The 14,682-nt window shown below is 47.6% G+C and overlaps 1 protein-coding gene across 1 annotated transcript in view; it reads right to left on the bottom strand.

The window, feature by feature from the left end:
* LOC142302170 (uncharacterized) overlaps positions 1 to 14,682 on the bottom strand; it is a 143,543-nt gene that overhangs the window by 91,917 nt on the left and 36,944 nt on the right. Inside the window, exons 2-3 of the mRNA XM_075343253.1 lie at positions 4,245 to 4,661; positions 635 to 676 (exon numbers count right to left, since the gene is read on the bottom strand). Coding sequence (XP_075199368.1) covers positions 635 to 676; positions 4,245 to 4,521 — 319 coding nt within the window. The 5' untranslated portion in view covers positions 4,522 to 4,661. The remainder of the gene's footprint in view (positions 1 to 634; positions 677 to 4,244; positions 4,662 to 14,682) is intronic.

The following is a 14,682-nucleotide window of genomic DNA, read 5'->3' as shown; positions in this document are numbered from 1 at the left end:
GAATTTTAATTTTATTGGTTGCCAGGGGAATTCTGGCTTAGAATCTTGTGTGATATCTGAGTAAAACAGTCGAGACATCACCAACACCTCAAAGTCTATGGGTGAGAGAATAAAATTGCATTGCACACGCATAGTTGAGATGTTTTTTCTCACCCGTTGACTTGCATTGGTGAGTCCTGTCCCTTTAACGTGGCTATACGGACCATGCTGTGATTTTTTTCCAAATTTTTTTGCAAATGAGCACTGTCTCATTGAATACCATTGGTGCGAGTGCAAGATTATTTTTTTATCAAATCTGTTTTAAACGTAAGTGGGAGCGAGGCCTAATATATAGTAGATAACACAGAATTCACTACAATCAGGACCTGGTCTTCTTTTTAAGGTAAAATATGGATATTTCTATATGAATTCCAAAACACAAGATGTAAATGACAACTATGTCTCCTCTGTGTATGTAAGTGGGGAAAAGTGTCACAGAAAATCAGAATAATACATGTCACCTTGATGGAATATGTGATCGGCAGATCTCTGATATCGTGTGCTGCACATGGACCATTCACATCTTATCTATAAAGAACCTGTAGTGTAATATTAACAAGAAGTCTAAACATTTTTATAATTAAAATCCTCTTACCTGTAAACGTTATTGTTCCAAGGCCTTGTCCTGAAATGTCCACTGCAGATATAAAGCCAGAAATGGCACGTTAGTCTACCAGAATATGTGAGCTCATGTACATCACAAAGGCGAGTGCACACAGACTGTATGACAGTGCACAAAAGACTGGTGGTGCAAGAGGAGAAGAAATTTGTCGGATGACTTGAGAACCAAAATAGTTAAAATATTAACAATCTCAGGGTTACAAGTCCATCTCCAGAAATCTTGATGTTCCTTTGTCCATGGTGCAGAACACAGTCAAGAAGTTTAAAACCCATGGCACTGTAGCTAATCTCCCTGGACGTGAACGGCAGAGAAAAACTGATGAAAAGTTGCTATAAGGGTACGCTCACGCGAGCGTATAACTCGGACGAGTACAATGCAAGAAACTCTCGCATTGCATTCTGACCAATGTTAGTCAATGAGGCACAGCAGTTGGTCAGGTTTTTTTTGCATCCAGATTCTGGATGCGACAAAAGTCGCAACATGCTGCGATTGTATCCTGAAAACGTCCGAGACTCGCCAATACAAGTCAATTGGTGTGAGAAAAAAACGGACGTCACACGGACGGCACACGGACCTTCCTAGTGACACTGTTTTTATGGATGCAATTCTATCATGTAGCAGAGAACACTGTAAATGCTCCTGTGCAGGACTGTAAATGGTCCTGTAAATGACTGTAAATGAGTAATAGCTGCTGAGGAAAAAAACGGATTGCACACGGACAGCACACTGAGAGCACAAGGATGACAAGTGAGAAAAAAACATCCTACTCTCCTGGACGAGAATGGGACCGTTTTTACATACGTTTGTTTGAGTCCAGCCCAAAGGTCCGAATGGTGGATAAGCCCCAATCAAGTTCCATAAAAATTCAAGCTGCCCTGCAGGCTCAGTGGCTATTGCTTTCAGTGCAAACTATTCGTCCATATCTGAATGAACTAAAATGCTATTGAGGAGACTCAGGAGGACCCCACTGCTGACATAGAGACAGAAATAAGTTAGACTGCTGTTTGCCAAAATGTACGTGAGTAACCAAAATCCTTCTGGGAAAATGTCTTGTGATTAAACCAAATTAGAGCTTTTTGGTAAAGTACATCATTCTACAGAAATTTACCGAAAATGGAATGAGGCCTAAACAGAAAAGAACACAGGACCTACATTCACATATGGTGGAGGTCCAAGATGTTTGAGGTTGTTTTGCTGCCTCTGGCACTGGGGGCATTGACTGTGTGCAAGACAAAATGAAATCTTAAGATTACGAAAAGGATTTGGGGTGGCAATGTAGAGCCCAGTGTCATAAAGCCAGGTATAGTCCTAGATCAGGGGTCTCCAGCAGGACAATGACCCCAAACACTTCATGAAGCCCAAAAAATGGATGGAAAAGTGGTGTAGAGCTCTGAAGAGGTCGCAATGAGTCCAATCTAAATCCCATTGTCACCTGTGGAGAGATCTTAAACTTGCTGTTGGGAGAATATACCTTCAACTATGAGAGACCTGGAGCAGATTATAAAAGTAGTCAGAAATTCCAGGTGAGAGGAGTAAGAAGCTTGTGGACAGTTAACGGAGGTGATTGATTGCAGTTATCAAAAGGGTAAAGGGGGGGGGGGGCAAATATTAAGCTGATGAGGCCACATTTTTTTTTCCTGCCCAATTGTTGGTGTTTTATGTGAAATGATGTCCAATTTGCATTTTTTCTTTTTTTTTGTGATGTCCCAGTACACACAAAGGAAATACACCAGGTATAGTGAAACATGTATAAGTGCAATCATTTTATGGTGAGCAATAATTTATTTTCTGGAACATTTTTAAGGCTGCCAACATTTTTGACAATGACTGTATTTCTGTTGGTTTTATTTCTGCAGAGCGCAGCAGTCGGGATGAGCGTGTCATTGGCTGCTGCGCTCTGTGTAGGCAATTACTACCAATATGACAATGCTTCAGAAAATGGAAAGCTTTGTTATCTCAATCACTGCCTGTGCACACAGCAATAGCTGAACAACTGTGCGTGCATAGTGCAGGAAGTCGCTTGTCCTACATAAGTTATAAAGCCGACAAATGCTTTTACTTAACCTTTTCAATCGAACAATGAGGTATGCAAAACAAGAAAACATTGTTTCTATCTTGGCAGACGTATCGTCTATTGATGGTTTGCTTATATATTGCATTTTGCGGTCTGTTGATTTTTAAGGGTCCAGCTTGGCAAAAAGGATGGGAGGTCTTTTGTAGGAAGCTCTCATCAGTGGTTTCCACATAATGCTGAGACTAAAGGGTGCTTTATACACTGCGATATCGCTAGCAAGCGTACCCGCCCCCGTCGGTTGTGCGTCATGGTGCACAAAATCGCTTATTATATGGAGAGAAGGTATGCACACCAGTGACTATGTAAGGGGAATATATGAAAAGCAGAAACTGCTGTGTGAATACTGACATGAAAAATCCAATAGCTATATGTAAGAGTGAAAATGTGAAAAATGGAACCTGCATTACTGCCATGAACATATGAATCAAGAGAAATTTAGCTACTGAATTGATCAATGCAATAGACCCCAACACTACGCCAAAGTATTTCTCTACGTTGGGGTCCCTAGCTTGTGTGTGTCCTCTCATGCAGTTAAAAAACTTACCGTGTATGGGAAGCTGAGACCCAGGCTATATATACGTATTATGTGGACTGGCAATAGGTGTGGTGGGGCCGGGTTCACAAACAAAAGACTACAAATCACTTAAGAAATAACGTTTGGAACTCCAATTCTGAGTCTGATTTTTTAGGTTTTTGCACCCAGTTCAGACTCAGAATTGGTGTTCCAGATGTTATTTCTTAATTCACAACATCGCTTACACCCATCACATAGACTTACCTGCCCTGCGACTTTATTGTGGCCGGCAAACCGCCTCCTTTCTAAGGGGGCGGTTCGTGTGGCGTCACAGCGACTTCACGCGGCAGCCGTCCTATCGAAGCAGAAGGGTGGAGATGAGCGGCCGAACATCTCGCCCACCTCCTTTTTCCTCATTGCCGGTGGACGCAGGTAAGGAGTTGGTCATCGTTCCTGTGGTGTCACACATAGCGATGTGTGATGCCGCAGGGACGACGATCAACCTCTCTACTGACCAGACAACGATTTTTGGTAAATGAACAACGTATCACAGACCAACGATTTTTACCTCTTTTGCGATTGTTTAAGGTCGCTCCTAGGTGTTACACGCTGCGATGTCGGTAATGACGCCGGATGTGCGTCACAAACACTGCGACCCCGACGATATATCGTTACCGATGTCGCAGCGTGTAAATGGCCCTTTATAACTGAGGCCACCAAATTTGTGCATAGAACTGACACCATCATCTACAATACTATGTAACCTCTACGACAATCATTAAACTTGATGTAACTAGGAGGACGGAGGCATGCTACGCTTATTTCTCCCTACCTTGTATATGTGGTAAAAGATATGGCTTCCCCCATGCTGAGACACTAGAGAAGGTGTAAGCCTTGTTTCTATCCATGCTATGGAAGGGCAGGAGAAAACCTTTAAACTCATCATTGTAAAGTTAATATAAACCATGCTGAAGATACAAATTATGATTTCTTACCTTCTTTCAGGTCATGCTGGAGTTCCTGCCGGACTTTGCTCTCGCCTATGTCTTCTAGAACAGCCAGGGTCACCTCAGCCCCATAGGCCTGTCTGTAACTTTCAATAATCACATGAGCAATACTTTCTGGATTTTTCCCAGTTATGACATGTTCTTGAATCCTTTTATATTCTTTTCTTACTTTCCAATCCCTCAGTTTATCTACAAATCTCTGGAAACCTTGGTCACTCAGCTTCTCCAAAGCCTTTACCAGCAGCTCCTGTAATGTCCGCGCCATCTTCTTCTCACGCAGATTGGGTCATTGACTTTTGCAGGTTACTTAGCAGATTGCTGGCAGATTCTTCCTATACTTTTCTCATAATCACGGACTTCAATGGTTATTTACCACAACTTCTGCCATGAAGTGAGCGCCAGCGGCTGTGAAGAGAACATGTTCCATTTTGATTAGATTAATTAAACATGATAATGTCTCTGCAGGTTATAAAAGTCTTTTCTGAGCAGTTGTCTTTTTAATGTGAGAAATGAACATCTTCAATAAATAACACTAAACACGAATTACAATTTATATTTCAGGTGACTACAAGAGAGTGTCATCAGAGAAATATCCAAAGTCATACTACTTTAGTCACTTTACTGACTTCAGCGGAATTTTACATCCAAAAAGAAACACGGATGAAACGCGCGTCGAAGCAGGTCATTGGTGGTGCTTTGGTGGAGGCATTTCCCATATGGGTAAGTCATAGCTTCTTGGAGTTTTATTTATGTTATATTCTGATGGATACAGGGAATAATTAGATATGAGGATAAAGCTGGCTAACCTTTTTGGGACCCTTTAATGTATTCACCTGCATCACCATTGATACCGGTTATCAGCTTGACTGTCACCTCATATTCATGATTTAAAATTCATGATCTTTAATGATTATATCTGTAGTGCACATGTCAGTGTAATTTAGATAAAGATACTTTTTAAAACTTAACAAAAACTCCTTTTTTGCTATTTTTCAAAAAATAAAATCTGGTTAAGGGTTCAATTACATCTGCATTAGACATATGGCTCCATTGTTGCTCCTGAACTGTCTTGCAGTGAGATGCGAGGGAAATGCAAGTGTCTTTCCATATGTCTTGTGAGTGCATTTTCCCCCTCGCCTACTCTCCGTGTGACGTCCATGTGTCATCCATGTGATGCTCTTGTGACATCCATTTTTAACATGATCTTTTACATCATTTCAAAAGCTAGATAGAAACATGGATAAATAGATAGAGAGATAGAGGTGAAACACATACAGTGCCTGCAAGTAGTATTCAACCCCCTGCAGATTTAGCAGGTTCACACATTCGGAATTAACTTGGCATTGTGACATTTGGACTGTAGATCAGCCTGGAAGTGGGAAATGCAGCAAAAAAGAATATTATTTCTTTTTTTTTAATTTTTTTTTAAATTGTGAAAAGTTTATTCAGAGGGTCATTTATTATTCAACCCCTCAAACCACCAGAATTCTGTTTGGTTCCCCTAAAGTATTAAGAAGTATTTCAGGCACAAAGAACAATGAGCTTCACATGTTTGGATTAATTATCTCTTTTTCCAGCCTTTTCTGACTAATTAAGACCCTCCCCAAACTTGTGAACAGCACTCATACTTGGTCAACATGGGAAAGACAAAGGAGCATTCCAAGACCATCAGAGACAAGATCGTGGAGGGTCACAAGGCTGGCAAGGGGTACAAAACCCTTTCCAAGGAGTTGGGCCTACCTGTCTCCACTGTTGGGAGCATCATCCGGAAGTGGAAGGCTTATGGAACTACTGTTAGCCTTCCACGGCCTGGACAGCCTTTGAAAGTTTCCACCCATGCCGAGGTCAGGCTTGTCCAAAGAGTCAAGGCTAACCCAAGGACAACAAGGAAGGAGCTCCGGGAATATCTCATGGCAGTGGGGACATTGGTTTCACTCAATACCATAAGTAATGTACTCCACCGCAATGGTCTCCGTTCCAGACGAGCCCGTAGGGGAACCTTTACTTTCAAAGCGTCATGTCAAGGCTTGTCTACAGTTTGCTCATGATCACTTGGAGGACTCTGAGACAGACTGGTTCAAGGTTCTCTGGTCTGATGAGAACAAGATCGAGATCTTTGGTGCCAACCACACACGTGACGTTTGGAGACTGGATGGCACTGCATACGACCCCAAGAATACCATCCCTACAGTCAAGCATGGTGGTAGCAGCATCATGCTGTGGGGCTGTTTCTCAGCCAAGGGGCCTGGCCATCTGGTCCGCATCCATGGGAAGATGGATAGCACGGCCTACCTGGAGATTATGGCCAAGAACCTCTGCTCCTCCATCAAGGATCTTAAGATGGGTCGTCATTTCATCTTCCAACAAGACAACGACGCAAAGCACACAGCCAGGAAAACCAAGGCCTGGTTCAAGAGGGAAAAAATCAAGGTATTGCAGTGGCCTAGTCAGTCTCCTGACCTTAACCCAATTGAAAACTTGTGGAAGAAGCTCAAGATTAAAGTCCACATGAGACACCCAAAGAACCTAGATAACTTGGAGAAGATCTGCATAGAGGAGTGGGCCAAGATAACTCCAGAGACCTGTGTCGGCCTGATCAGGTCTTATAAAAGACGATTATTAGCTGTAATTGCAAACAAGGGTTATTCCACAAAATATTAAACCTAGGGGTTGAATAATAATTGACCCACACTTTTATGTTGAAAATTTATTAAAATTTAACTGAGCAACATAACTTGTTGGTTTGTAAGATTTATGCATCTGTTAATAAATCCTGCTCCTATTTGAAGTTTGCAGGCTCTAACTTATCTGCATCTTATCAAACCTGCTAAATCTGCAGGGGGTTGAATACTACTTGTAGGCACTGTATATATTTAATGTCCCAACCCCTTCAGATTCTAAGTTTGCATTCTTTAGTGCCTTTCATAAGGAAATAAAGGGTATTTGTCCTTGAATTTAATATTCAATATTTAAAAAGAAGGGAATTTTGTTTACTTACCGTAAATTCCTTTTCTTCTAGCTCCAATTGGGAGACCCAGACAATTGGTGTATAGGCTATGCCTCCGGAGGCCGCACAAAGTATTACACCAAAAGTGTAAAGCCCCTCCCCTTCTGCCTATACACCCCCCGTGCTCCCACGGGCTCCTCAGTTTTGGTGCAAAAGCAAGAAGAAGGAAAAAAATTATAAACTGGTTTAAAGTAAATTCAATCCGAAGGAATATCGGAGAACTGAAACCATTCAACATGAACAACATGTGTACACAAAAAAACAGGGGCGGGTGCTGGGTCTCCCAATTGGAGCTAGAAGAAAAGGAATTTACGGTAAGTAAACAAAATTCCCTTCTTCTTTGTCGCTCCATTGGGAGACCCAGACAATTGGGACGTCCAAAAGCAGTCCCTGGGTGGGTAAATAATACCTCATAATAGAGCTGTAACGGCTCCGTCCTACAGGTGGGCAACCGCCGCCTGAAGGACTCGCCTACCTAGGCTGGCATCTGCCGAAGCATAGGTATGCACCTGATAGTGTTTCGTGAAAGTGTGCAGGCTCGACCAGGTAGCCGCCTGACACACCTGCTGAGCCGTAGCCTGGTGCCTCAAAGCCCAGGACGCACCCACGGCTCTGGTAGAATGGGCCTTCAGCCCTGAGGGAACCGGAAGCCCAGCAGAACGGTAAGCTTCGAGAATTGGTTCCTTGATCCACCGAGCCAGGGTTGATTTGGAAGCCTGTGACCCTTTACGCTGGCCAGCGACAAGGACAAAGAGTGCATCCGAGCGGCGCAGGGGCGCCGTACGAGAAATGTAGAGTCTGAGTGCTCTCACCAGATCTAACAAGTGCAAATCCTTTTCACATTGGTGAACTGGATGAGGACAAAAAGAGGGTAAGGAGATATCCTGATTGAGATGAAAGGGGGATACCACCTTAGGGAGAAATTCCGGAACCGGACGCAGAACCACCTTGTCCTGGTGAAACACCAGGAAGAGGGCTTTGCATGACAGAGCTGCCAGCTCAGACACTCTCCGAAGTGAAGTGACTGCTACTAGGAAAACCACTTTCTGCGAAAGGCGTGCGAGAGAAATATCCCTCATTGGCTCGAACGGTGGTTTCTGAAGAACCATCAGCACCCTGTTCAGATCCCAGGGTTCCAACGGACGTTTGTAAGGAGGAACGATGTGACAAACCCCCTGCAGGAACGTGCGTACCTGTGGAAGTCTGGCCAGGCGCTTCTGAAAAAACACAGAGAGCGCAGAGACTTGTCCCTTAAGGGAGCCGAGTGACAAACCCTTTTCCAATCCGGACTGAAGAAAGGACAGGAAAGTGGGCAAGGCAAATGGCCAGGGAGAAAAACCCCGAGCAGAGCACCATGACAGGAATATTTTCCACGTCCTGTGGTAGATCCTGGCGGACGTTGGTTTCCTAGCCTGTCTCATAGTGGCAATGACCTCCTGGGATAATCCTGAAGACGCTAAGATCCAGGACTCAATGGCCACACAGTCAGGTTGAGGGCCGCAGAATTCAGATGGAAAAACGGCCCTTGAGACAGTAAGTCTGGTCGGTCTGGTAGTGCCCACGGTTGGCCGACCGTGAGATGCCACAGATCCGGGTACCACGACCTCCTCGGCCAGTCTGGAGCGACGAGGATGGCGCGGCGGCAGTCGGCCCTGATCTTGCGTAACACTCTGGGCAACAGTGCCAGCGGAGGAAACACATAAGGGAGTTGAAACTGCGACCAATCTTGAACTAAGGCGTCTGCCGCCAGAGCTCTGTGATCGTGAGAACGTGCCATGAATGCCGTGAACTTGTTGTTGTGCCGGGACGCCATTAGGTCGACGTCCGGCATCCCCCAGCGGCAACAGATCTCCTGAAACACGTCCGGGTGAAGGGACCATTCCCTTGCGTCCATGCCCTGGCGACTGAGAAAATCTGCTTCCCAGTTTTCCACGCCTGGGATGTGAACTGCGGAGATGGTGGAGGCCGTGGCTTCCACCCACATCAAAATCCGCCGGACTTCCTGGAAGGCTTGCCGACTGCGTGTTCCTCCTTGGTGGTTGATGTAAGCCACCGCTGTGGAGTTGTCCGACTGAATTCGGATCTGCTTGCCTTCCAGCCACTGCTGGAACGCTTTCAGGGCAAGATACACTGCCCTGATCTCCAGAACATTGATCTGAAGTAAGGACTCTTGCTGGGTCCACGTACCCTGAGCCCTGTGGTGGAGAAAGACTGCTCCCCACCCTGACAGACTCGCGTCCGTCGTGACCACCGCCCAGGATGGGGGTAGGAAGGATTTCCCTTTCGACAATGAAGTGGGAAGAAGCCACCACCGAAGGGAAGCTTTGGTTGCCTGAGAGAGGGAGACGTTCCTGTCGAGGGACGTCGGCTTCCTGTCCCATTTGCGTAGGATGTCCCATTGAAGAGGACGCAGGTTAAACTGCGCGAAAGGAACTGCCTCCATTGCTGCCACCATCTTCCCCAGGAAGTGCATGAGGCGCCTCAAGGGGTGTGACTGACCTTGAAGGAGAGATTGCACCCCCGTCTGTAGTGAACGCTGCTTGTTCAGCGGAAGCTTCACTATCGCTGAGAGGGTATGAAACTCCATGCCAAGATACGTCAGCGATTGGGCCGGTGTCAGATTTGACTTTGGAAAATTGATGATCCACCCGAAACTCTGGAGAGTCTCCAGAGTAGCGGTGAGGCTGTGCTGGCATGCCTCTTGAGAGGGAGCCTTGACCAGCAGATCGTCTAAGTAAGGGATCACCGAGTGACCATGAGAGTGGAGGACCGCGAGTACTGTAGCCATGACCTTGGTGAAAACCCGTGGGGCTGTCGCCAGGCCGAACGGCAGTGCCACGAACTGAACAGTTTTAGGTCCAGGACAGGACGGAAAGACCCGTCCTTCTTTGGAACCACAAACAGGTTGGAGTAAAACCGTGACCCTGTTGCTGAAGAGGAACAGGGACCACCACTCCTTCTGCCTTCAGAGTGCCCAGTGCCTGCAGAAGAGCATCGGCTCGCTCGGGAGGCGGAGATGTTTTGAAGAATCGAGTCGGAGGATGAGAGCTGAACTCTATCCTGTAACCGTGAGACAGAATGTCTCTCACCCAACGGTCCTTTACCTGTGGCAGCCAGGTGTCGCAAAAGCGGGAGAGCCTGCCACCGACCGAGGATGCGGTGTGAAGTGGCCGTAAGTCATGAGGAAGCCGCCTTGGTAGCGGCACCTCCGGCGGTCTTTTTAGGGCGTGACTTAAGGCCCCGTCACACACAGAGATAAATTTTTGGCAGATCTGTGGTTGCAGTGAAATCATGGACATATTGTTCCATTTGTACACAGCCACAAACCTGGCACTGATTGTCCACAATTTCACTGCAACCACAGATCTGCCAAAGATTTATCTCTGTGTGTGACAGGACCATTAGACCGCCATGAATCGGAGTTCCTCTGATCCTTCTGAGGCCTTTTGGACGAGGAGAATTGGGACCTGCCCGCACCCCGAAAGGACCGAAACCTCGACTGTCCCCTCCTCTGTTGGGGTAAGTTTGGTTTGGCCTGGGGTAAGGATGTTTCCTTTCCCTTGGATTGCTTGATGATTTCATCTAATCTCTCACCAAACAAACGGTCGCCAGAAAATGGCAAACCGGTTAAGCACTTTTTGGAAGCCGAATCTGCCTTCCATTCCCGTAGCCACAAGGCCCTGCGTATTGCCACCGAATTGTCGGCTGCATCTGCCGTACAGCTCGCAGAGTCCAGGACAGCATTAATAGCGTAGGACGCAAATGCCGACGTTTGGGATGTTATGGAAGCCACTTGCGGCGCAGACGTACGTGTGAGTGCGTCAATTTGCGCTTGACCCGCTGAGATAGCTTGGAGTGCCCATACGGCTGCGAATGCTGGAGCAAAAGACGCGCCGATAGCTTCAAAGATGGATTTCAACCAGAGCTCCATCTGTCTGTCAGTGGCATCCTTGAGTGAAGCCCCATCTTCAACTGCAACTATGGATCTAGCCGCCAGTCTGGAGATTGGAGGATCCACCTTGGGACACTGAGTCCAGCCCTTGACCACGTCAGGGGGGAAGGGATAACGTGTATCCTTAAGGCGCTTAGAAAAACGCTTATCTGGACAAGCCCGGTGTTTCTGGACTGCCTCTCTGAAGTCAGAGTGGTCCAGAAACATACTCGTTGTATGCTTGGGGAACCTGAAATGGAATTTCTCCTGTTGAGAAGCTGACTCCTCTACTGGAGGAGCTGAGGGAGAAATATCCAACATTTGATTTATGGACGCGATAAGATCATTCACTATGGCGTCCCCATCAGGAGTATCAAGGTTGAGAGCAGCCTCAGGATCAGAATCCTGATCAGCTACCTCCGCTTCACCATACAGAGAGTCCTCCCGCTGAGACCCTGAACAATGTGATGATGTCGAGGGAATTTCCCAGCGAGCTCGCTTAGGCGGTCTGGGACTGCGGTCCGTGTCAGAGACCTCACCCTGGGATCTATGAGACACCCCGGGAGGACATGGTTGTTCCAACTGAGGGGAACCAGGGGGCAATGATTCCACAGTGCCCATGGTCTGAGATACCGGTCTGGACTGCAAAGCTTCTAGTATCTTAGCCATAGTCTCAGAAAGCCTTTCAGTAAAAACTGTAAACTCCGTCCCTGTCACCTGGACAGTGTTAGCAGGTGGTTCCCCCTGGGCCACCCTTAGCAGAGGCTCCGGCTGAGTAAGTGCCACAGGGGCCGAGCAGTGCACACAATGAGGGTCAGTGGAACCTGCCGGTAGTGAAGCCGTACATGCGGCGCAGGCAGCATAGTAAGCCTGTGTTTTGGCACCCCTGCTTCTTGTGGGCGCCATGCTGTTGCCTCCCCTGAGCAACCCAGGAGGGTATATAGCCAAAAATCAACCGTGCACTATACAGTGTAAAGTATAGCCTATAATCATATAATCTATAAGTACACTTCTGCACAAGTGGGGCCAGCACCTGAGGTGCTGCTTACCGGCCGCTCAAAGCGGTTGTGTGGCCACCAGAATCCCTGCCTGGGTCTCCCAGAGCTTGTCTCCCCTCTCCAGCGTCAGAAGAGCTGACAGGAATGGCTGCCGGCGTCCTGAGGAAAGGAGGGGGCCGTGGGCGTGCCCTAGAAAGTGCGGGAAACTGGTGCCCCACTGTGCACAGTGAGGGGGGAGGAGTATGCAAAGCATGCTCCCGCCCTCAGTGCTGACATTCTGTACAGCGTCCCGCCCTTCCCCTGACTGGCAGGCCTGGGGGCGGGAAGAGAATGAGACTAGGCCGCAGAAGCCGGGGACTATAGTTATAAGCGCGGCCGCCGTATAAGCGCGGTCGGCGCGGATGTCCCCGGCGCACTAACAGTCCCAGCCGCGCCGAATGTATAACAATGGCAGCGGCGGTCAGCGCGGTAGTCCCCAATACACTACACACCCAGCCACGCTGCAGCATGTGATGGCACAAGTGCGGTCAGCGCCGCGGTCCCCGGCGCACTAACACACCCAGCAATGCTGGAGTGTTTCTGTGCGCGGTCCCCACGGGGACACAGAGTACCTCAAAGTAGCAGGGCCATGTCCCTGACGATACTCGGCTCCTTATCCAGCAGAATCCCCAGGGGCTGTGGATGGAGCACGGTCTCAGTGCCTGGAGACCGATAGGATCCCACTTCACCCAGAGCCCTAAGGGGGATGGGGAAGGAAAACAGCATGTGGGCTCCAGCCTCCGTACCCGCAATGGATACCTCAACCTTAACAACACCGCCGACACAGTGGGGTGAGAAGGGAGCATGCTGGGGGCCCTGTTACGGGCCCTCTTTTCTTCCATCCGACATAGTCAGCAGCTGCTGCTGACTAATCTGTGGAGCTATGCGTGCATGTCTGCCTCCTTCGCACAAAGCAAAAAACTGAGGAGCCCGTGGGAGCACGGGGGGTGTATAGGCAGAAGGGGAGGGGCTTTACACTTTTAGTGTAATACTTTGTGCGGCCTCCGGAGGCATAGCCTATACACCAATTGTCTGGGTCTCCCAATGGAGCGACAAAGAAAAATAATATTCAATATTTAAAAAAAAAAACAGACGTGAGGTTCCCTTATTTTTGGTAGCCAGCTAAGCTAAAGCAGACAGCTGCAGCCTGCAGACCATCGTGGGCAGTGAACCGCGGTGAACTCATGACGTTGCCAGGTGTCAATGCCTGGGAAAGTTCACATGCCACTGTGTGACCCACATGCTGTGACCTGCAGGAACCTATACCCCTCAGTCCAGTAGACCACTGCGCAACCAGCTCTGTCCTCACCTATCGTACCATGACCCATTATCTGTAGACTGTGAGCCCTCACGGGCAGGGTCCTCTCTCCTCCTGTAGACTGAGAGCCCTCGCGGGCAGGGTCCTCTCTCCTCCTGTAGACTGTGAGCCCTCTCGGGCAGGGTCCTCTCTCCTCTTGTAGACTGTGAGCCCTCGCAAGCTGGGTCCTCACTCCTCCTGTAGACTGTGAGCCCTCGCGGGCAGGGTCCTCTCTCCTCTTGTAGAGTGTGAGCCCTCGCGGACAGGGTCCTCTCTCATCTTGTAGACTGTGAGCCCTATCGGGCAGGGTCCTCTCTCCTCCTGTAGACTGTGAGCCCTCGCAGGCTGGGTCCTCTCTCCTCCTGTAGACTGTGAGCCCTCGCGGGCAGGGTCCTCTCTCCTCTTGTAGAGTGTGAGCCCTCGCGGGCAGGGTCCTCTCTCCTCCTATACCAGTCTGTTTTGTACTGTTAATGATTGTTGTACGTATACCCTCTTTCACTTATAAAGCACCATGGAATAAATGGCACTATAATAATAAATAATAATATTAATAATAACCTCATGAGGTTATCAAAGTTCACTGACATGATTCTCACACAGCACGACATAAGAGGCAGCAGCAGCTGCTGCCTTAGCCTATTAGGGGACAATCTGTTCTTCATAGGTTGGGCAGTAAGTCAAGGAACAACGTGAGACTTACATATGGATTATAGCAGACCAAACTAGGGTTTTGAGGGCTAATAAATTGGTGAATGAGGATGCCTCTTATCTTTTTTCTTTAATAAGTCTCTCTTTTTATGTCTTTCACTTTAGGTTTGGAGAAACATTGTGGGACTTCTTTGTGGATGGCATCGACACTTCAAAGATTTTATTTTTTAAAATAAATTGGTGAATGAGCTGGTGTCGAGGGTTTTTATTATAAAAAAATGTTTTTTTTTATACGAAGGAGTCTTGCGAGGATAATTTGCATATTCCCAGTGCCTTCTGGGATAAGTGAAGAGTCACCGCGAGCTCAAGGAGAACCGGGTTTTGGCCGTTACAGCCGGAAGGAAGACTTCTGAAAACCAGGGAAGGAGTCTTGCGAGGATAATTTGCATATTCCCAGTGCCTTCTGGGATAAGTGAAGAGTCACCGCGAGCTCAAGGAGAACCGGG

The sequence above is a fragment of the Anomaloglossus baeobatrachus genome, chromosome 4 (assembly GCF_048569485.1).
Source record: "Anomaloglossus baeobatrachus isolate aAnoBae1 chromosome 4, aAnoBae1.hap1, whole genome shotgun sequence".
Lineage (NCBI taxonomy): Eukaryota > Metazoa > Chordata > Amphibia > Anura > Aromobatidae > Anomaloglossus > Anomaloglossus baeobatrachus.
The sequence above is the reverse complement of the archived record's forward strand: the minus strand, read 5'-3'. Positions and strand labels throughout refer to the sequence as shown.